We start from the raw sequence: 23,298 nt of genomic DNA, 5'->3' as shown, positions 1-23,298 counted from the left end.
ATTCTTTTTGTAATTTATTTGTCTTAATTTTTATTTAACATAGTAAAAATTTTTGTCGAAGAATTAACAATGTCAACTAATTATTATTCATTAAATGTGTGTATTTAAATTCAACACATTTTTAATCCTGAGATCGTATTTGGTTAAAAAATTTATTGTCAGAATTTTAATTACATTTATACATTTTATTAAAATTTGTTATTAGAATTTTAATTGCTTTATAAGCTATTTTAACATTTTCTATATATTTAAGTTTTAATATTTTTTTAAAAATATTTAATTTCAGAAATTTAACAAAAACTTGACTGTCATTAAAAATAACTTATTTTAATTACGCAGTGGGCAAAAAACATTATTTGAATACCCATGTTCTTAAAATGTTTTAGAACATTATTTAGCAGACATAAAACGTTCCAAAAACGTTATAAGAACGTTTTTGAAACGAACATGGTTTTTTGCCCACTGGGTATTATTTTGCTATATAAGAAACGATTTTTTTTATCTAAGCTTTTTAAGAAAAAGCTGTACATTCAATTAATTTGAGCTCAAAATAATGTTCGGGTTTATTGGACCCATAGTGACAGTTAAGGGTTAAAATATGAAATATTTTAAACAAAAATTTTAACATTCGGATACGTTTTACGTAAGAAATATTTTAAACATAAAGGTGTTTACTTTGAATGATACTGAAATTATAATCAAGCTCAATGCCCGATCAAGGTATAATGTCCTTTGACTCAATAAATAAATGTGTTTCACTTTTACAGCGACGACGTATTTATTGTCTGCGTCAACAATACGCAACAGTAATCATACTAATAACGTTGCGTCAACAATGATTTTACCGATATTGTGATGGAGGGGACTACTATAAGGTCTTCCCTGAGTCTTTATTGCACCCACTTGCACTAAAGACATCTGGGACCACTTGTTGTCGCGGGGATAGATCCCGTGTACAATAAAATCGAGAACTCAGTTTTGGCCACTTAGAGTTTTCGTATTTACTTTTAGTTCACAATTTTTATAATTATAATTTGACAATTAATATAATTATCTATCAAAATGCAAATTAAATATCTTTTTTTAATTTTAAGTTTTTCGACATTGTCTATTTTTGCTGAGGAAATACGTAAGTATTTAAAATGATTTTACATGATTTGCGATAAAATTTTACAATTGTATATTTGTATATTTCACAATTTAAATAATTATTATATATAAAAGTTTAAATAATTCAGAAAATAATACTCTTTAAATTTAAATTATCCTTTATATATATGTTTTTCCTCATAAGTTTATAAGATTTTAATTCTAACAAAAACAGAAAATTTTTAACAGGATTTCGCTAATTAAATTAAAAAAATTTGTTTACTCTTCCGAATTAGTAAACTAGTTTAGGTAATTAATTTTAGTGAATGAATACTGCAATTAAAAAAAGTTTACTAGTCACATTTTACTAAAAACATATTAAATTTATAAATTATTATAAACTATTTAATTAATTATTCACTATTATTATATTATTTACTACCATCAATATTCTCTGTTAAATTTTTTATATTAACATGAAAAGATTTAAAGAATTATTTTATTTAAATTTATTAATGTTAATTAATTTATAAAAATGTTTGATAATAATTTTGTAATAATTAATAATATTAAAAATATCCCACCTTTATTTTAAATTAGAAAATCAACAAAAAATATTTATTTAATTTGAACAAAATATTATGCTTCTAATTAAGCTTTTTATTTTCTTTAAATGAGAATTTTTTTAATTAGAGGATCTTTCCTGTCATTTTAAGAAGATATAACCTTTAAGACAACTTTTTCAATATTTTTTTAAAGTAAGGTATATGTCGCTGAAACTATTCCTTTGTATTTGAAAATAATCTTCTATATTTTATGATAGAAAAAATATTTTGACTTTCGCGAAGTCTATTTATACGTGAAAATTCAATCTTCTTCAAGAATTAAGTTTAAAAGAAAAATTCTTTTTATTGTTATTATTAGTTATTATCATTATTAATATTAATATTATTATTATTATTATTAGTATTATTATTATATTAAATCTCCAGCTGAATATAAAATATATGACTGAAATAACTAATTAATTAGTACAAAAATAATTATATTTTTCTAATTATTAACGTTTTTATTTTTCAAAAAATTTGTATTTATTTCTAAAATCACGTATATTTTTTAATTTAGAAATTATAGCCTCTTTAATTAAATTACACAGAATTGAAAATTTATTCAATATAAATATAATCGGTTAGTTGACTATTATCATATAAATATTTATTTAATAAAAATAGTAATTTGTATAAAATTTTTTTTATTTTAGTCAAATTAAAAGATATTTATTTTAAACACATAAATTATTAAGTCGAATATACTTACTTAAATAAAAATAAAAATTATTTAGTACAAATAAATATTTATTTGACAGTAGCCAAGTAACCGATTATTGAACAAAATAAATTTTTTTTCAAAAATTTAGAACTTAAAGTTTATTTAAAATATATTTTTGAAATTTGTTATTGTTATTGTTTATTTCAATAAATAGAAAATTATTACATATTATATTGTTTTATAAAACATTTCATCTTTTAAAAGTCGCGTGTTATTTAATAAAATTAAATTTTATGAGAAAATTTTTCATCAGTAGAAGATTATTACAAAAATAAGAAAAACAATTTTTGAAAGAAGCTACCTTCTAAATAATTTTAATGCAAAAATATAGTTAAAATTGAATAATTGCCTTCCATTGACGTATAATGTCCTGCTGCGAGACATGCAATTTTATAATACTTCGGTGTTCGTAATTCTTTTGGTTTTCGAGATATTCATGGTTATATAATGTGAACATACATTATATGCTTCAACGACGATCTTTTAAATTTTTATTAATAAATTGTTGACTGTAACATTTTACAAAAGATTTATATAATTAATATTTATTGATTAAAATTAAAAAAAATTTCATTATATATTTAAGTGTATTTAGTCAAAAAACATTTTTAATATTCTTTTTGAACCTATGAAATTTGACTACAAATAGAAAAAACTAATTCGTTTATCAGAAGATATAAATGAAAAATGTTTATCAATTTTTAACAAAATTTGTTACGTCTACCTACGTTTCCAAATGTAAATGTATCATAAAATATTATAAAAGAAAATTTACATTTAATTAACAACAAGAATAAAAAACAGAAAAACTTTAAAAATTAAATTTCTGTCATTTCTTATAAAATTAAATATTTATATAAATGCTTACAATTTTTTAACTATTAGAATTAAAAAATAAAACGAAATTGGATGTAAACTATTACCAAGTTCGAATTAAAATTTTTTTTAAATTTAAAATTAAAAACAACGTCCTAAAAACCTTGTCATTTTATTATTATTAATAATAAAAAAATAAAAAATGGGTTTAACGAATAACAAATAAATTGAATTTATAATAAATCGATCACTCCTCTTTGTTATTATTGAATTAACTATTATTTAAAATTAATTAAAATAGGACCGAGAGATAAATTCTTAATTCACACAATGAACTTATGTTGGGGGGGGGTAGATTAGACTCCTTTAGAAGGGGTTTATTTGAATTTAAAAAAATCCTCGGTGGTTTCTTTAGCTTCTGAAGTTGTTTGAAACTTTATAAACTTCTGATCGTTTATCGTTAAAATTGAAGATATTTAAAAAAATACAATTACAGAAAAATTTTATTTTTATAATAAATATTGCTTATAAGAAATTAGAGGGAACAAGCAAGAAGAACCCTTAATATGTTCTGAATGAGATTTATTTAAACAATTTTAAGTCTTGTTATTTATAATTTAATTTATTATATTTTTTTATTTTTATTGTTCATAATAGGTAACGGAAAATATTTAAAACCAAAGTAAAGGTTTTAAAATATTTATCAAAAATTTTTTTTGTCAAATTGTCATTTTAGTTTGAATAGAAAAAACTTAATGACAAAAATTTACTCTACACGATGCTTTTGTTGTTGATATATAAGCAGCTACTCACCTGTCATTGAATCGTTAGAATTTTTGTCAATTTTTAATTATGTATTCTTGATGCCACTTGACATTGAGAATAACATTGAACGTAGAACCATATAACCTGAAAGTTAATCGTTCAATTTACATATACTATAAACACACTAGCGTTATCACAAGTATTTTTCAATGACAGTAAATTAATTTTTACCACAGACATGAAAAACTTAATTAGTTTAATATTGGTACCATAAATGAGAGTCCAAAAAACAGTTTTTTTAATCAAATATAAATTTTTTTTTGTTATACCATTAAAGAAGCAAAATTCTTATTAAAATATATATTTCTTCTCTCTAAATTTTAATTAGTGAGAATTCGTTCTCCAATTTAAACTAGTGAAAGAATTTTCTGTAATTCAAATTAAGGGAGTTTGTTTTTTCTTAGAATTGATAAATTAGTTCGTAATTAGTTTCATTATATATTTTACTTCTAGGACGTAGAATCCGTAGAATATTCTGAAATATCCGTTGCTGTGAGAGCTTCAATTATAACATTTCCTATATAAATTAACTCTTCCAACCATCATTTATTTTTAAAAATACTTCTTATCTTCATATTTTGTAGATTTAATAAATATTTTTTAAAGAAACTGAAAGTTAACCTAGCTGGTTTAACTTTCGGAATATTCAATCCGCCAGATATGCAACTTTATAGGAGAGCTAAGTTAACAGGTTTTCATTACAGGTTTTCATATTAATATACAAAAAAAGTCCTTTAACATCTAATGAAATTTATGCTTTTGCCTAAATATCCATTTATTATTATTATTATTATTATTATTATTATTATTATTATTATTATTATTATTATTATTATTATTATTATTATTATTGAACAAAGAGATATTTCTAGCACCTTCGTAAGATATCGTAAATATTCCTATGTTATTAGGTTTGTCATTATTTTTAACATTTCTGCTAATTGATGTCCCTCTACAAGGCTCTTTATTGTTAATAAAATTCTTTCTAGCTTTTTACATCTAGACAAAATATCAAGATTTTTATGATGTTGATAGAAATCTGTGTAAAATTTTAACAAAAGTAAAAATATATTATTACAATATATATATATTATTCCATAAAAAATCTAAAATCAACTTTTATAAGACCTAAAATTTTATGAGTTACTAACAAATAATGGAATATAAACAATCTAAGAATATTTAAATTTTCTCTAAATTTTATTAATAACAATAATTTATTTAAATTGTAAATAATTATAATAATTATTTTAATAATAAAAATGGTTTAATTATTTTGTCAAATTTCAATTTCCAAATGCAAACCTTATTTGAAGGTTATAGTGGTAATCACAGGGCAATTTAATGAAACTTTATAGTACAGTCACGTATTAATGAAATCTGAATAATTTTAGCATTAAGATTTTTATAAGTCAACTTCGAATTGTTAACGGATGCCTGACATCTATATATATATATATATATATTTTTTTTAATTTAACTCTATACATTTATTGTTTTTTTAAAAGATTACAAATTATTTTAAATATCTAAGTTAGGATATTATTACATATTAATAATTTGAAATCAACCACATAAATCGATTTATTTAATATTGTATTTACAGTACGTCAACTTTTGTAACGCTAATAAATTGCTGCCTATCAATAAGGGCATTTTTTATTTATATGCAGAACTAATTATTTACAATAAAAAGATAACAATGTGTTACGAAACATCAAATAAGAAGCAGGATCCTTCATAACAAAAGCAATGTTCATTTCCTCAACATTTAGCTTCCTCATTGCGATCAGCAAAAAATTTTCTTCCTCAAGAGGAAGCTTTGTGTTTGTTATGAAGTTAAAAAAAAATATAATTGTTTTTCATTGTAGAATATTTATTTCATAAAAAAGACCACTATAGAGAAAATAATTAGATGAATTATAATATCCAAATGAAAATTTTCTGGTTTTTTAAATTGAAAATCGCGATTAATACTTTAAATTTTAGGTAAATAGGGGCGGTTTAAATTCTGCACATTTGGATTGCATACAGGGGAACTGTATACAACTAATCCTACAGAGTGGGACTGTATACAATCTATTTTACACATACTATTTCACATAAAAATACATAAGTGTACCAAATTTGAGCTTTCTATGTAAAAAGATGTGGCCACTATGGGGCATAGTCATTTTTAGGGATTTTTCGTAAAAATTCATGGTTTTTCCTTGACATTGATATTGACATTCGCTATATTTTTCCTGTAATCTACACGCCAAAATACATATGAGTAAAAATTCCTGAAGTGTATCACACAAATTAAAGATGTACTGTATTTGCTTGGAAATATAGAAAATTAAAACATTATTATGAGTTGAAAAACAGCCTCGAAGAATTTTTCAAAAAAATTAAATTTCTCAAAGTTATAAACATTTGATGTTTTTTGTAGTCTTAAGTTAAAAAATGAATATCTTAGAACTAAGTTAACGGATCTTCATAAAAATTGGTATATACTTACACAGAAAATGACACAGTTTTAGTTGAAAATTTTTAAATTAAAAATTTTTTATTTTTAATCATTGTCATTGCAAAATTAATTCTTTTTTTTAAAAATAATCATTCGTACTTTTCTATATATTTGCAAGTTTCCATACTTTTTGAGCAAAATATATTCTGCGTGCTTGTGCTAGAGATCCACGAAATTTTAAAACAGTTTTCAAATCCTTATGAAATTCCCTTTCCAATAAACTTTGGATCAACTTTCTTTCCTTGTCGTAGAAAGTTGATCCAAAGTTTATTGGAAAGGGAATTTCATAAGGATTTGAAAACCGTTTTAAAATTTCGTGGATCTCTAGCACTAGCACGCAGAATGTATTTTGCTCAAAAAGTATGGAAACTTAAAAATATCTTGAAAAGTACGAATTTTTATAAAAAATGTTCAAGACAAAAGTTGTTTCTAACAAAAAGATCTACATTTGTGAACCCAAAACATTGGTTGTTTTTGTTAAATAAAATCCTCTAATTTTCAGAATCAAATTCGTAATCCCTATGAAATTATGTGTTTTAACGTGTGAAGTATATGACCAAAATAATAGACTGAGGAATCTTATATTGGGTTCTAGGCCTAATTCGAAAATTAGCTTCGAATTTCTAATATGTTACCCCAAAAACTCCATAAGCCGTGATTTTTTTTTAAATTCACTTATTTGAAGAAAAATGTTGGGCCTAATGTCTAGGATTGGGCCTAATATTTTGTGCATTTTTACCACATGTGTGAACGTAGAATTTTACGAGGATTACGATTTTTATATACAATAAAAGTGTTCTCATTTCAAAAGACTACTTTTTTCGCTATAAGGCCTCACATTGGGCCCTGTGCCCAATTTTATTGGTTTAAAAATGGGGACGAATGAATATTCCCTAAATTATTGGCCGGAATTTTTGTTGTGTCGAATTAAAAATTATCGAATTTACATTTAGTAGAATTTTAATAAAGTAGATTTTACAATGAGCCTAATTTTAATATCAAAAATTATCTATTTAAAAAAATTCTTATTTTATAGAATTTTTATTTAATTAAACTTTAATATTAAATAAAGATTTTATAATATATCCAATTTTCAAATAATACAATTGCCATTTAATAAATTTTATGTCTAGAATAATTTTCATACAGAAGAATTTTTATTTATCAAAATTGTTCTTTTGTCAAATTTCTATTTATCCAAATATTCACTTAAAAGTATTTTTATTAAGAGCATTTGAACCTTCGTGACGTCACAAATCATGGCGCATGACACGCAAACTTCTCAGGTATGTGAAAAGCACAATTTTGAATAGTTTTTAAAAAAACCTTTCGGAAACATTGTTTAAAAAACGTTTTAAACGCAAAATTTTGAATTTTTCGCACATAACAGACAGAGTCTGTGTTATTCTGAACATTTTCCAAAAGGTTTTTTTAAGAACTATTCAAAATTGTGCTTTTCACATACCTGAGAAGTTTGCGTGTCATGCGCCATGATTTGTGACGTCACGAAGGTTCAAATGCTCTTAACAGAAATTCCAATTAAAAGAATTACTATATAAAAAAATTCCTATTTAACATAACTTTTATTATATAAAATTTCTTTATATTTAATTTTTATTTAATAGAATTGTCATTTAACAGAAACTCTACTTATCTAAATTTTTTAGACAAAGAATTTTTAATTCATAAATACTTTATTTGACCGAAGTTTCACTTATCCGAATTTTGTTATATAGAATCCTAGACATTGGGCCCAATATTTTTCTTCAAATAAGAGAATTTAAAAAAATCGTTGTTTATGGGGTTGTTGGAGTAGTTTATTAGAAATTCGAAGCTAATTTTCGAATTATGCCTAGAACCCAATGTAAAATTCCTCAGTCCAATATTTTGGTCATATACTGCACACGTTAAAACATATAATTTCATAAGGATTACGAATTTGATTCTGAAAATTAGAGGATTTTATTTAACAAAAACAACCAATATTTTGGGTTCACACTCGTAGATCTTTTGTTAGGAACAACTTTTGTCTTGAACATTTTTTATAAAAATTCGTACTTTTCAAGATATTTTCAAGTTTCCATACTTTTTGAGAAAAATACATTCTGCGTGCTAGTGCTAGAGACACGCAGCGCCGTACAAAAAACGCGATAACTTTTTTGCTAATTGCGATCCACGAAATTTTTAAACGGTTATCAAATCCTTATGAAATTCCCTTCCCAATAAACTTTGGATCAACCATGTAAGCCTACAGTAAACTTGAGGTCATCTTAAAACTTCCAACTGATTTCAATTAGCGTATATACGCTGCAAAATCAGTGAAATTTCACTAATTCAGCAGTGTATATACGCTGATTGGAATCAGTTGTATACTTATAGCTGAGAATCAGCGAAAATTCGCTGGTTCAAATTTAGAGAGTAGTAAGCTTACACAGTAAAGCTATGGTAAGCTTACACAATGAGGTCGTAGTGAGTTTACATGGTAAGGTTGTGGTAAGCTTCTCGTAAAGTTACTGTATGTTGAACTGCGTATTTGAATGCAGGTACAAAAATGGTGTACTTGGAGAAACCCAATGTTTATTAGGGTCTTTTATGGCCCTCTTACTTTCTAAGATTCAATGTCTATCTAGAGTCACTAGACCTCCTTTATTAATTGAAGAGGAAATGACTCAAGTCAATAACATTCCTATGAAATCCCAATTAGGAAATGAATCTATTTTAAATAGAAAACATAAATTGACAGTCAAATTCCTCAATGTTGTCAGAAACAAACAATCCCGACTTATCCAAAGCGGGAGTCTCTGAAACACCCTTAACAAAATCTGATTGTTCTGAAGCAGATATAAATAAAGAAATCCTAACTTCAAATCAAAATAAGCCCGATGAACCTAATGAAAATCCCAAAATTAGGAGAAGCGAAAGACTTAAAAAACGACCTAAAATATCCTAGTATGATAATGAAAGTGATGAAGAAGATTCTAACATCTATCTTCTTAATGCAAACCCCACTGTAGAAATTCCTAAATCTTTTCAAGATGTTAAAAATATGAATGATCGTTGCAAATGGGAAAAAGCAATAGAAGAAGAATTAGACTCTAAAAACTATGCAATCTTGGTCACTTGTCCCTAGACCTTTAAATAAAAATATAATAACTTGCAAATGGGTTTTTTCAATAAAAAATGATGAAACGGGAAATCCTTTTCGTTATAAAGCTCGTCTTGTAGCCAGGGGTTTTCGACAAGAATATTTGTCGGATTATAAAGAGACTTTTGCTCCTGTAGCAAGGATCTCTTCCTTCCGGTTATTATTAGCTTTTGCTAATCAATTTGATTTGGAAATCCACCATATGGATGTCAAAACTGTTTTTTTGAATGGCATTTTAAAAAAAGACATCTATATGGAGGTGCCCGATGGCATACACAATGAGGATGATCAAGTGTGTAAATTAAATAGGTCAATTTATGGCAAAGGAGATATAAATACGATGGCTGGGTGTAAAAACATGATACATCGAATTGGCGTTGAAAAACATGATACGTCGGATTAGCGTCGGAAAACATGATAAATCGTCGTTTGATTTGAAGAACATTACACGTCGAAAACCAATTTTTTTTTCAAATTTCTGTTGGTACCACTGACCGCGAAATTTAAAATGTGTCAAATCTTTGAAACTGTTTTATGAAACAAATGATTTTGCTACATAATATGTCAGTTTAAAGAAAAATTAGGTTAAATAGCTTTTTATAAAGTTTATATTTAGATTGAAAAAATCTGTGATTTTATAAATAATTCTATTTTATTTTAAATATTTATATTGTAAATATTCTATTACAATTGATGTTGTTTAAATATTTGTTTAAAGAGTCAATCATGGAGAGTAAGTAAAGTATATTTTTTAAAACACAATTATTAAATAAATTAAATTAACTTAGGTAAATTTTTTCTAGTAAACCCTCCAATTATTCATTTCCTGGAGGATTTGCCACCCATGACGTTATCTTATACAGCTGTAAAAGTAATTAATAATACAGACGACCACTTAAATACAGAAATTATTTCTAATGAAAAAGGTTACAAAATTGTTAACCTAGAAAACAAAGACAAAAAACAAATATCAAGTAAATAAATAAATCTCTGTGAACCAAATTTTTTAATTACAGATCTAGATTTGTAAAATGATTTACGTTCAAATTTTTTTTTAATTATAGCTTTTGCAAATACAGTTAGTGAGTTTTAAGTTATTTTTGTTATTTGAGATACTATTTTTCAGAAAAGAAATTAATATTAAATAAAAAACATAAAGCTATATAATTTTGTGTTTTGTATTGTAATCCCGTTGATTTAAAACAAATTTCATGTAAAATATTCAAAATTATATGTGTATATTGCAAGATTTTACTTCTATTATTTTAATATCATCATATTATATTCTTAAAAAATGTAATATAACAAACCATTTTAAATTTCGCGGTCAGTGGTACCAACAGAAATTTGAAAAGAAAAATTTAGTTTTCGACGTGTCATGTTCTTCAAATCAAACGACGATATGTCATGTTTTCCAACGCTAATCTGAGATATCATGTTTTTCAACGCCAATTCGAGATATCATGTTTTTACGCCCAGCCATCGAAATATGAACTGTCTGGCTATGTAAATTGATCCGAATCAAGTTCGCTATATTTTTCCTGTAATTTTTACATAAAAATAAATAAGTGTACCAAATTAGAGCTCTCTATGTCAAAAGATTTCAAAAAAACCGATATTAATAGTGTTCTGAACCGTGTACGGAACCTTAAATAAACAGACTTAATTTTTTAAAAAGCGATCTCGAAAATATCTGAATAACGAGTTTCAATTGAAATCTTAAATTTTTAAAAACAGACATTATATTCGTAATGAGCGACCCAAAAACTTTAGAAATTATATATGATGAGGAATTATTATTACGATAATTAATTCGTACCTTAAAGGGTTGAATCATTGTGGATAACCCTCAGACATAAATACATCAAATGTGATAAATTTCTTTAGACAAAAATTATTTGATAAAAATTTTATGTTATTTTAACACATAAATTTAAAAAAGATATTTTTATTAATTAAACATTCTTTTTTAAAATGAAAATCGATGAAAACTATATAATTAAATAATTTCGTTCTTTGAGAAAAGTAACAAATAATGCACTATATTTTCAGCGGAATTTTTAAATATTTGCAAAAGAAATGATCCTAACTTGGAATTATGTGTGAGAAAAAGCGTGGAAGCCCTCAGACCATATTTGAAGACGGGAGTTCCTGATCACAACATTCCAAGTTTAGAACCACTTTTATTAAAAGAGTTGACAGCTTCTCAGGGAACTGGCATGAAGATATCTGTGAAAAATGTTAAAGTGTTTGGAGCGAGTTCCTTTAAAATAAAAAAATTAAAGTAAGTACTGCAACTTATTCCAACACGTGGTGATGCATATTCAATTCACATTATAATAGTTTTTCTGCAGGATTATTAAAGTAGCACTCCGAAAAACTTTAGTATAAGTAATCCAAAAGTACGACTTTGATGAGTAAACGATTTTCACAAGACTATTAATTACAAGATTCGGAACACTGACCTTCCTGAATACCACAAGAAAATTAATTTAGAATCAGAATGAATAATAATTGACAAATAAGTAAACTTCCTTCCTACTTTAATATCTTCTGTGCCGAATACAAAAGAAAAAAATCTTTTAGAATCAGCATTAGCTAATCTTTTTCCAGACTTAGGCTACAAAACATTTTGTTATGTCTAAGACAATTTTTATGATAAAAGCAAAGAGGGGATTTAAACCTATGTAGCAGTACTATTTTCTAGTAAAATCGGTCTCTAGTCTTCTGGGTCATTTTATGAAATCTTTTTACAAATCATGAATGACAATTTTTGCGCCACTTCTCCGTTATCAATTGAGTATGTAAAAATTTGTGAAAATTATAAAAGTAGAAAAGAATCTTACTCTATTTTAGGTTCTTATAAAAAGAATTCCAAACCTCGTCCATCTCTGTTGCTCGTATAATATTACAGTCAGATAAAATTTTAACTGTCAAATAGATTTAAATTTTTATAATTAACAGCTTTGTTATACTGCATGCTAATTAACTGAAATTATAATTCTCCGCGTATATAACTCTTTTCTCTTAAAATAATCATTACTATACCATTTTTTGGAGGTACTCTCTTTTTAAATTAATAGAAGTTTAAAAAAAACTCTAAATGTCTTTTCTTAATAATTGGTAATTCATTAAGAGTAGTTAAGTAAATACAGCGTATCAATGTAAAATTAGTGTTGTACATATACAAGGTTACAATTTCATCTTAAATACTATCACTTCTTGAATTACTCTAACTATATTAGATGACTACTTCCGCTTCTCTCAAATGTAATACTAAAGATATTAAAACATGCTGTACGGCTTTGTTACAATACATAATAATTATCTAGCAATAAGCAGCACTTAACCTATAATAATGATATAGCACATCCTGAAACTCTCATCTTTTAATTCACATCTTTGATATATATAAATACATATAGATTTCTTGACTTAGGTCGAACTTTCTAGATTGATCAAACTTTAAATTATTTTATCTTTTGTATTGGGCTCAAATTTGCACAAAGCTTAATCCTATAAAAATGACTAAAATAATTATTTATTTGGGATTCATTTTTTAAAATTTATAGATTTGTTCTAAATTTTCTAATAAATTAAATCCCCATGTAAAAACATACTTTTAGCAAAAGCTCTTAAAATGTTTTTCATATGTTGAGCATGCATTAGTTAACCATTAACCTGAATAATTAATACTTGTAAATGAGAAAGAATCAAAAAGAAGTAGACCAAGGTAGTTAGATTGAGCACCTTTTATTTAATTGGTTTATCTTCAATTTAAATACCTTTATACTGCGTGTTTTTGTCAGATGCCCCAGGAGTAGTCCGGAGCATTTTATGGTCCAATCACCTATAATTTTCATTGGATCCAGTCAGTTTAGAGTATCCACAAAAACTACCAGATCATTCGCATATACCAACAGAAATAATACTATCATTTTAATAATAATAATTCCCCTACAACTCTCTCTCTCTCTCTCTCTCTCTCTCTCTTCAAGACATTTTTCTGATCACATATAAACAGTAAAAATAATAGCGGTCTAAGAACATTTCCTTGAATGATACCCCTAGACATTGTCAACGCTACTGATTGACTTTTACTAGTTTTAACTTAACACATATTTTTCTTTAGAATAAAGTCTCGTATTATGTTTATAATAATTATTGTAATCAAACTCAATGTGCTTATAGTTTTTCCAATAATAATTGAAGATCTATTGAAGGAAAAGCACTTTAAAATCAACAAATATTTCTGACAAAATCTTTTTAGTTCTACTTGTATGAATTTGAACTATTACATCTAAGCAATAACATTTTTTATAATTGAAAGCCTGATAAAATAAAATTTTAACTTTTATTTTTATTACAGAATAGATCCCAATGACATTCGAATTGGCGTTGATCTGGAACTACCTAATTTAAACATTGAAGGACAGTATGCAATTAATGGTAGAATTTTATTACTGCCTATTCAAGGCGCAGGACCAATGAGGGCAAATGTTACGGATGTAGGTGCTGTTGTCAGAATTAAGACTAACATGGTAAAAAATCCAACTACTGGTTTAGATCATATTGAGATATCTGACTTTCGGCTAAAGCTCTCAATTACTAAAGGAACACTTCATCTTGACAATCTTTTTGGTGGAGATCCTGTTCTTGGTGAAGTTGTTAATAACGCAATTAACAATAATTTTGAATCGTTTATAAGAGAACTGCAACCATTAATAGAAAAAGCGTTGTCTGATGCCTTTCTCGAAATTGCAAACAGTATAGTCAGGCCGTTCTCTTTCAAACAACTCTTCCCGGATAATTAAAATACTAATAGTAATTATTATTCAAATACAAAAATTATGTTTCGACTGTACATGTATTTTAAAAAATACATTAACACTCTTCATACGAATTTAGCTTATGATTCTAAAATATATTTGAATATAAGAAAGACATATTTCCGTACAATTTTCAAAACAAAATATTTAAATTCGATGATCCCATTAAAGATGTCATTAATTTGTACACCAAGTCTTGTGAAATTAGACTTTATTTTGTAAAGTTTATAATATCATGATATTTAGTATAATGTAAGTTTAACTGTAAACGAAATACCAAGAGAACAATTGTACCCTTTGTTGATATAAATTTTGTTCTGCCTGTCATTCTTTAAAAAAATTTTAAAAGCCAATACCACAGATGGATCTTAAAATACTTATTGTAACACATTTTTTCTTAATTTTGTATATAAGTTAAAAATAATAATTGTCTCTTAAAAAATTACTTAAAATTAAGTCCGGAAAATAAAATACGAATCTGCTATATAATAAATTAATTCAACATTCGGGGGTATATGTTCTCAAGAAAGACCACATTTTTTCATGAAAAATCTAAAATCATTTAAATAGTTGATGGACTACGAATATAGTCTGTAAAATATTTCATAATTCACTTAATATAATAAAATGTACCAAATCAATCAGTGAACCGAATTTTCTTTACCAGGTGATATTTTGTAAAATTTTTAAAAATGACCATAAATAGGTTTAACTCAGAAACTTAATTCTCTTCTTTTCATCGTCTGCTATTAGCACTTATATCTATTGTTTATTTCACTTTTATGTAAAATTAACCAAAAACATATCCTCTTAGTTTAAAATGATAAAAATAACCAATGATTTTAATAATCATGTCATAACTATCTTATCTAGTATATCGTTACCAGACATTTTTCCGACAACAATATTTCGAATGTTTATTTTCCGAACGACTTTCTTTCTGAATTATTTTTTCCGAATGTTTTTTTTGAAAAACATTTTCCGAATGTATTATTCCAAATAGTTTAGACTGCATTTCATGGGCAGAAAAATTCGCGGAGATTTGGCGATATACAAACACGCGATACATTGACTTGACGAAACAGCGATTTTAAATTTGCAGTATACCCTGAATGTTAAACGTCATGAGTTTCTATTATTTAAAGTATTTTTAATTTAAAAAACATAGCTTACTGCTAATAAAAAAAAGAAAAACACTTCATTTGGATGATTTGAGGTTCCACAATTATTTAAGGATGGCTGCAACAAATTTAGAAAGTTTGCTCTAATTAATTGTTCCAGAGATTCTCAAGAAATTCGTCCTGCGAGAGCTTATATTAGCTGCTCAATGTTTAATTATGACCTTTAGGTCTCCTTTTTCTCTTTTTGACTGTAAAATTTAATGCTAATGTAAACTTTAATATAAACTTACCTTAGCTTTACTGTGTAAGCTTACTGTAATGGCGGAAGTTTTAAGATGACCTCGAGTTTACTGTAGGCTTACATGGTAACGTTACAAACCCTACATATATATCCTTACAGTAACCTCACAGCAAAAAGTCGTGCTATGTGGAAATTTTTATGAATTCGAAATAAACGATTTTAAAATTTGTCAAATATGATCCGTTGTGTATATGTAGAAATTATTAAATAAATTTAAAAATTTTAATTGAATTAATTCATAATTAAATTTAATAAATAATACTATGCGATAGTGCATAGTTAATATACAAAAATTTTTTAATCTCATTAAAGAAACTCATTTTAAATTCATAATTTTTTGGAAAATAGCTATTTTAAATATATACGTTAGGCTTAAAAACCGAATACGCTCATTGAGCGAAAACATATCCATTGCAATCAGAGCACTTATGAGCTCCAGAGGTCTCTTTTTCACAAATGACGCTTTGTTTAGAATTTACATCGCCACCTTCATTTTCTAAATTATGTGGAACTTCCTTATGTCGATTTATGGAAGACAAAAGTAGTTCCAGTTCTTTTTCTGTTTCTACAGACGCTTATATGTCAGCTGGAAGGGAAGAATCCGCTAGTCCTATTTTTTGTGATGTTCCAAACATGTCCTGATAGGGACTTGTTTTCATCACTGCATGTAGAGAACGGTTTTTTTTTACTTTGAATAAATCGCAGTCCTTCTGACCCACGTTCAAATGTGTAGTTTGCAAATGTCAAAAAGGTCACAGGCCTCGCAAAAATATCGTATTTTCGAATCTTTCGAACCAACAGATTTTACTTCTACTACATTTTATTGAATTTATTTTGAACTATAATATAATCGTTGAAGTTATTGACATACTTATAAGAGAAAATTAATCAATTAAGTATCAAAGCATGAAATAGGTAATTAACGAACAGGTTGTTTATAAATAACAAAATATGCTGTGATTATTAAAACGCGTAATGGTCAAATATCAAAAAAGCCAGAACGCGTTGTGGCATTCATTAATTACCATAACGCGTTGTGGTAGAATATTATAACATCCAGAAAGCGAATTTCGCGTTGTGGCCCTTTTTCAATTTCCACAACGCGTTTAGAGCATTTTTTCTTATGCTATAACACGAATTTCGTGTTGTGGTCGAATCGAAGGAGCCACAACGCGTTATGGTCGATGTTTTTGCTCAATGAGCGTTTTCGGTCTTTGAGCCTAACATATACATATATAGGTTTCTGCTTCCGGTGACTCGATAACATCAATGTCGTATCAGTAATTAGTACAACGAGTAATATTATTTACGAAGTTTGTAGGGCCTTTTTTAAAGAACTTACAGACAATTGTATTACCGCACCGGCGAAATACACTTCTAAAAAATGGTTAAAAATTGTAATTTTTTCTGAGCCAAAAGATGAAAAACAAAATTACATAAATTTTTAAACATTATAATACATAAATAGTGTATTTATTTAATTACAGCGACAATAGCACATTCGCTAGTTATGCTTGTCGCCAGGAATTTTTCACCCCATGAAATTTCACTTTTATATATTCTGATTACAATGCAATGTTTTAAATAAAAGAAAATTAACAGTTGACTCCAGTGTATTTGACAACCTCAAAAATGTATTCGTTTTAAATTTTTTGCGTACCTACATATTTTTTGTTCTAAATTTTCAGTATTTTATTAAGTTACATTATGGATTTAGTTTTAAAAGTTGTCGGTAAACAGTTAATAATAATTAATGAAAATATTTTTAAAATTCTTATTAAATGAGCTTTCGCCCGTCAACGTCGGGCCTCATCAGATTTAAATACTGAAATAAAATATACATATTTGAGTTTGTTATACATATAAAATTTAATTAAATTGATAAACATAACCTCAAACTCACCAATATGGATTTCCACTTTCATTTTATAATTTTAAATAAAAAACTAATTAAAAATTGTAATAGAAAAATAATTTTCCCAAAAAGGGAGTGCTTCCGTGAAACCAAACATAATTCAAGTTATGTTGTATGATGTTTATGTGTCGTAGAGACGTGTTTCAACGAACTAATATAAGTTTAAAAGACATTAAATTTGTAGAACACATATCGACACATATACATCATACAACATAACTTGAATTATGTTTGGTTTCACGGAAGGACTCCCTTTTTGGTAAAATTATTTTTCTATTACAATTTTTAATTATTTTTTTATTTAAAATTATTAAATGAGAGTGGAAATCCATATTGGTGAGTTTGAGGTTATGTTTATCAATTTAATAAAATTTTATTTTTATAACAAACTCAAAAAATGTAAATTTAATTTCGGTATTTAAATCTGATAAGGCCCAACTTTGACGGGCGAAAGCTCATTTAATAAGAATTTTAAAAATAAAATGTGGATTTTTACCAAAAACAACTAACATCTTGACTAAATTAATGAATATATTTATTCTCAGAATAAAATTAACAAAAGTCGTCATTATGAATGTCAAGCGTTTGTTATCACTATTTACAAGAGAGAAGAAATAGTAGTTGTCAAAAGTCCTCAAAAATCTTCTCATTCTTATCCACCAAATTGTGAAGAACCAGAGGCGGAAAATTTGAAAAATCCACTCAAAAGGCATGCTGAAGAGAATCCGGAAGTTCCGCCTGTGCTTGTACAGTAGAACGTGCAAATGCCATCCCCCTGAAGTTGCTCCTAAAAATTGAAAATTTGTTGTGAAACTTTTAATTTCATATTCTATGATTAGATAACTGTCATGTATTTTGCGATGTCATCGTTGGTCATCGTTATGAAAATAAATACGTTTGTTTGTTTATCTATTTAATGAAACTGAAATATACTTTCAAAGTTTAAAATAATTATATGTGACAGAGGAAGGAAATTAATTATGTGTTAAAAGGCGGTTGTGTCGACAATTAATTAATTAAGCTAAAAGATAAGTATAAATAATATTTATGCAAATGCTGAAAATAGTGTAGGTTAGAAATATCAAAACAATATCATCAGAAGTATCTTTTTTATTTATTTAAAAATTATATTATTCAATTATAATAGTTAATATTATATAAATTATTATTATTTTATATTAGTAGGGGAATAGTGTCAGGGTTGGACACTTGTCAGGGTTGGACACTTGGCTTTTTTTAAATAAGAACACTAGCGCCACCTGTGTGCGTACGTGACGAATCTTCTAGTAGTATAACCTAACTTTTTGTGGCATTACATTTTTGGAGAATCAAAAGTAGCGTCTCTTGTGACTTCGGTGCAATCGAAGAGACAAAAAAAGTTTTGTTTGACTTGTGAATAAACCTAAAAAATGTGTAAAAAAAACACGAATTCGGCAAGATAAGCTTATTGAATGTATTGTGGGGTACATAATTTAAGAAGAAAAAAAGTGAAAAATCGAATCGCGACACATGTCTAGTTATGGTTAGCACAATTCGAAAATGATGCTTCTAGTTAGGGTTGGACACTTTATACAGTTAGGGTTGGACACCCATATTAATTATGAATTTGACACAATTTATAAATAAATTTTATTTTATTGATATTTCAGTGCAAAATTGTGCCAAAGATATTAGAAAAATAATACTTAAATTGTATAAATTTTGTTCATCATTTCATTGAGTTATTTGGAACAATAAAGCGTTATTTTTTATAATTTGAGTTCATTCCTTTTTTAAACCCATGAAGCTTTACAATTTGTAAACAATAAGTAAAGATAAACATGAAAAAATAAGAATAAAAAACATTACAAATGTTATTTTACGTTTTTACCAATAATGCGTTTCGATTTTCAAAAAGTGTCCAACCCTGACTGAAAAGTCCAACCCTGACTAGATTTTTTTTTTTTTTTAAATGTTTATAACTTTTTTAATTTTGGACCAATCAATTTACGGTCCACAGCAAAAGTGTTCCTCTTTTGTAGATCTTTCCACCCATATACCACAATTGACTGAATTTATCTAAACAAAATATTTATAAACAAAAAACCAAAACTGTGTCCAACCCTGACACTATTCCCCTATAATATAAAATTTTTTAATTATAAAATGCTTTTTTAGGAATTAATACAAGAAGTGAGATTTTTATTGATAATTTATTTAACATTTATCAAAAGGTATTCAATTTTAATTAAAAAACATTTATTAAGTTTTTTTAATTTATTTATTTATATTAATTTCTTTAAATTTATTTATATTAATTTCTTTAAATTTATATATATTAATTAAATTTTTTTTTATTTTTAGAAAATTTAACTTTTATAAAACAATTTTCATTACATCTAATATTTTTCTTCTTGAACAGGTTTAAAGGATGTTAATGCAGAAAAATTGGCGCAATTAAATATCACTCTTTATCGACCAAAGCACTCATTTCAAAGCCAAATTTTCCAATTATTAATAAGAGTGTACTTCCGAAGTAGGGGTACCTCCGATCTTAATAAAACTTGGTATACTAACGTATTTTGGCACGCTGATTACGAAAATGATAGTGAAAATTGGCGCAAATTTGATTATCATGGTAACAACCATAAAAAACATCATAAAATCGTGGTTTTTTACGATTATCTCGTAAAAAACAAAAAATTTCGAAAAAAGTTTTAGACAAAAGTTGTAGATCTCAAAAAAACACACATTTTATGTTTTATGCATTTTTTACAAAAAGTAATTATTTTCGAGAAAAATCCAAAAAACGAAAAACACCATGATAATGAAAACATATACAGCAGTCAAGGTTAGACATATTATTTGACTCATTTTCACCATTACTCAGGATCCAACGAATTCCGCAAAATACTTTCGGCCATATCCACCCCCTCTCGCCAAGGTTTTTTTAATAAGAAAAGCGAGCAGTACCTTACCCGTACGAAGGCCATGTTTCCTATTTTGCGTTTACCGCTGCTGTAGACTCCACCCCACAATTTCCGCAAATTACTTTCGGACACATCCACCCCCTCTCGCCAAGATTTCTTAAAAAGAGAAGCGAGCAGTACCTTACGCGGCAGAAGGCCGTGTTTACTATTTTGTATTTACCGCTGCTGTAGACTCCACCCCACAATTTCCGCAAATTACTTTCGGACCATTTTTCTCGAAAAATAATGCCTTTGGTAAAAAATGCATAAAACATAAAATGTGTGTTTTTTTGAGATCTACAACTTTTTACGAAATTTTTTGTTTTTTACGAGATAATCGTAAAAAAACCATGATTTTATGGTGTTTTTTATGGTTTTTAACATGATAATCAAATTTGCGCCAATTTTCACTATCATTTTCGTAATCAGCGCACCAAAATACGTTAGTATACCAAGTTTTATTGAAATCGGAGGTACCCCTACTTCGGAAGTATATCCATTAATAATTTAGATCTAATCATCGACAGCTTGTTCTTATTCACCGAATTGACAAAAATGAAAAAATCAAATGAATTTCTATATCGGGAGTCATAAGGAATGAGAAAAAATTTTTGTATGATTTTTAAGTCTGTTTTTTCAAAAGCGAGACAAAATACTAAAACAGTTTCAATTTGATTTTGAAGTTTTTATACATTGAGCGATAATTTGAATTATCTTCCTGCCAATTATCAAGATAAAAGCTTGGCAATACTCAGAACCTCTTTTAGCTGATCTGAGGTTAAAATATTAACCTGTAACTTAATTTTTAAATTGTAAATTAAGCTTTAACACCTCTTGTCCCCCCCATTTACCCCAACTGACCCTATATAAACTGTTATTTTATTTAATTTACAATAAATTAATTTTTACTTTTTTATGTATTTTTTATTGCATTTATCGTATTACAAAATTGGATGTTTACCTAATTTAATTTAATTTCGTGTAGTTACTTAATTTTTATAGTGCTTTTTAGTACGAAGTAACAAAGATTCATATTCTTTTGTAAGACCATTTATGAAATTAAATAAAAAAGTTGTAAATTCAGATGTTTATTACATGAACATTTTGCTTCAATTTGCTTCCTCGTGGAGAAAGCATTAACATTGAAATAAACATACAAAAATAATATAATAATATAAACATTTGAGTACCTATACATTTGAGTTAAATTTAAAGAACTAATGGAAGTTAAAAAATCCAAAATTCACATTTTAGCTGAAATTTCTAAAAATTAATGAAAAATAATATACAACTAGCTGTCTACGCGCGCTAAAGCGCGCGTAAATTTAATAACAAAACATGCTTTACAATAATTTTTAAAGTAAAATTGTGTGAATATAGAAATTAATAAATAAATAGTAATATAGTAAATAATTGCATTGAAACATTCATATTCAAAGTTTGAATTCATTTCATGTCACATATTTGTAATTTCTACAAAAACTGTAAAGAATTTTTGTTGTTTTTATTTGAAAAAATTTAGAATAAATTTATAATTTAAAAAACAATTGTTAAACAACACTGAATTTTAAAAAAGTATGCAAACATTACTTAAAACTGTTAGGTATACAATAAAAAGAGAACAAAATTTCGAAAACATTTTCAACTTTCGTATTCTGAATTAATTATATAAAACGAATTTTGCAGAATAATGCTCTATATTTTTCTATAACGATTGTAGAATATCGTTTTAGATATGTTACCTAACAGAGTAACAACACAGATCTAGAACTAAACGAGAACAAAGTTCTATAATCTTTGTAATTAAAATGTTCTAAAATAATTACAGAACATTTGTTACAGAAAAATTCCAGAACAAAATTTCAGAACTATAATATATTTATAATTTATAAATATGATAAAAGTATTTGAATATGCTTTTGATTTTTTTTAATAGAACAAATATGATCAAGCATATTTAAATACAAGGTACTTTGCATGTTGAAAATATAATTAGATTCTTTTCTCAACAATTTTTTAAATTCACAAATATGATTATCATTTAGCATTTCTCCTTCTTCATAAATAATTTTAAAATCTGCATCACTTAAATTAACATACCTTTCTTTTTGTAACATGATTTTTTTAATGCAATTTACAGATGTAATTTTGACAACTTACCCCACAAAAATCCTCCTCTGTATAATTCACCCTAAAATAGTATTACAAATTTTAAAATATTTTAATTTGATGGTGCTTAAATTTATTGATATTTTAAATAGCCTTATGTTATGTAATCTGATTCTTATTTGTCATTATCTTGACATAATTCTTATGTGGTTTGAAAGACATTTAATGTAAGAATTTTTTATTACCCCCTAACAGCAACGGACTTTTAATAATATCCTGTGGACGTCCTACCCGCATCCGGAAATTTGTATATCTCTAGGATGTCCTCAAGATATCTACGGATATACCTGAGACATCCTAGG

General features: G+C 26.3%; 1 protein-coding gene across 1 annotated transcript; it reads left to right on the top strand.

The window, feature by feature from the left end:
• Positions 1-883: 883 nt before the first annotated feature.
• Positions 884-17,570, top strand: LOC127285714 (protein takeout-like). Its single transcript, XM_051311852.1, has 3 exons — positions 884-1,129; positions 11,766-11,997; positions 14,083-17,570. The coding sequence occupies exons 1-3, from the start codon at positions 1,063-1,065 to the stop codon at positions 14,525-14,527; spliced, it is 744 nt and encodes a 247-aa protein (XP_051167809.1). The 5' UTR covers positions 884-1,062; the 3' UTR covers positions 14,528-17,570.
• The last annotated feature ends 5,728 nt before the right edge of the window (positions 17,571-23,298 follow it).

This window comes from Leptopilina boulardi, unplaced genomic scaffold (genome assembly GCF_019393585.1).
Source record: "Leptopilina boulardi isolate dan_hultmark-lab unplaced genomic scaffold, ZJU_Lbou_2.1 LbouV2_341, whole genome shotgun sequence".
NCBI classification, from domain to species: domain Eukaryota; kingdom Metazoa; phylum Arthropoda; class Insecta; order Hymenoptera; family Figitidae; genus Leptopilina; species Leptopilina boulardi.
This window is presented reverse-complemented; position numbering and strand designations above follow the sequence as displayed.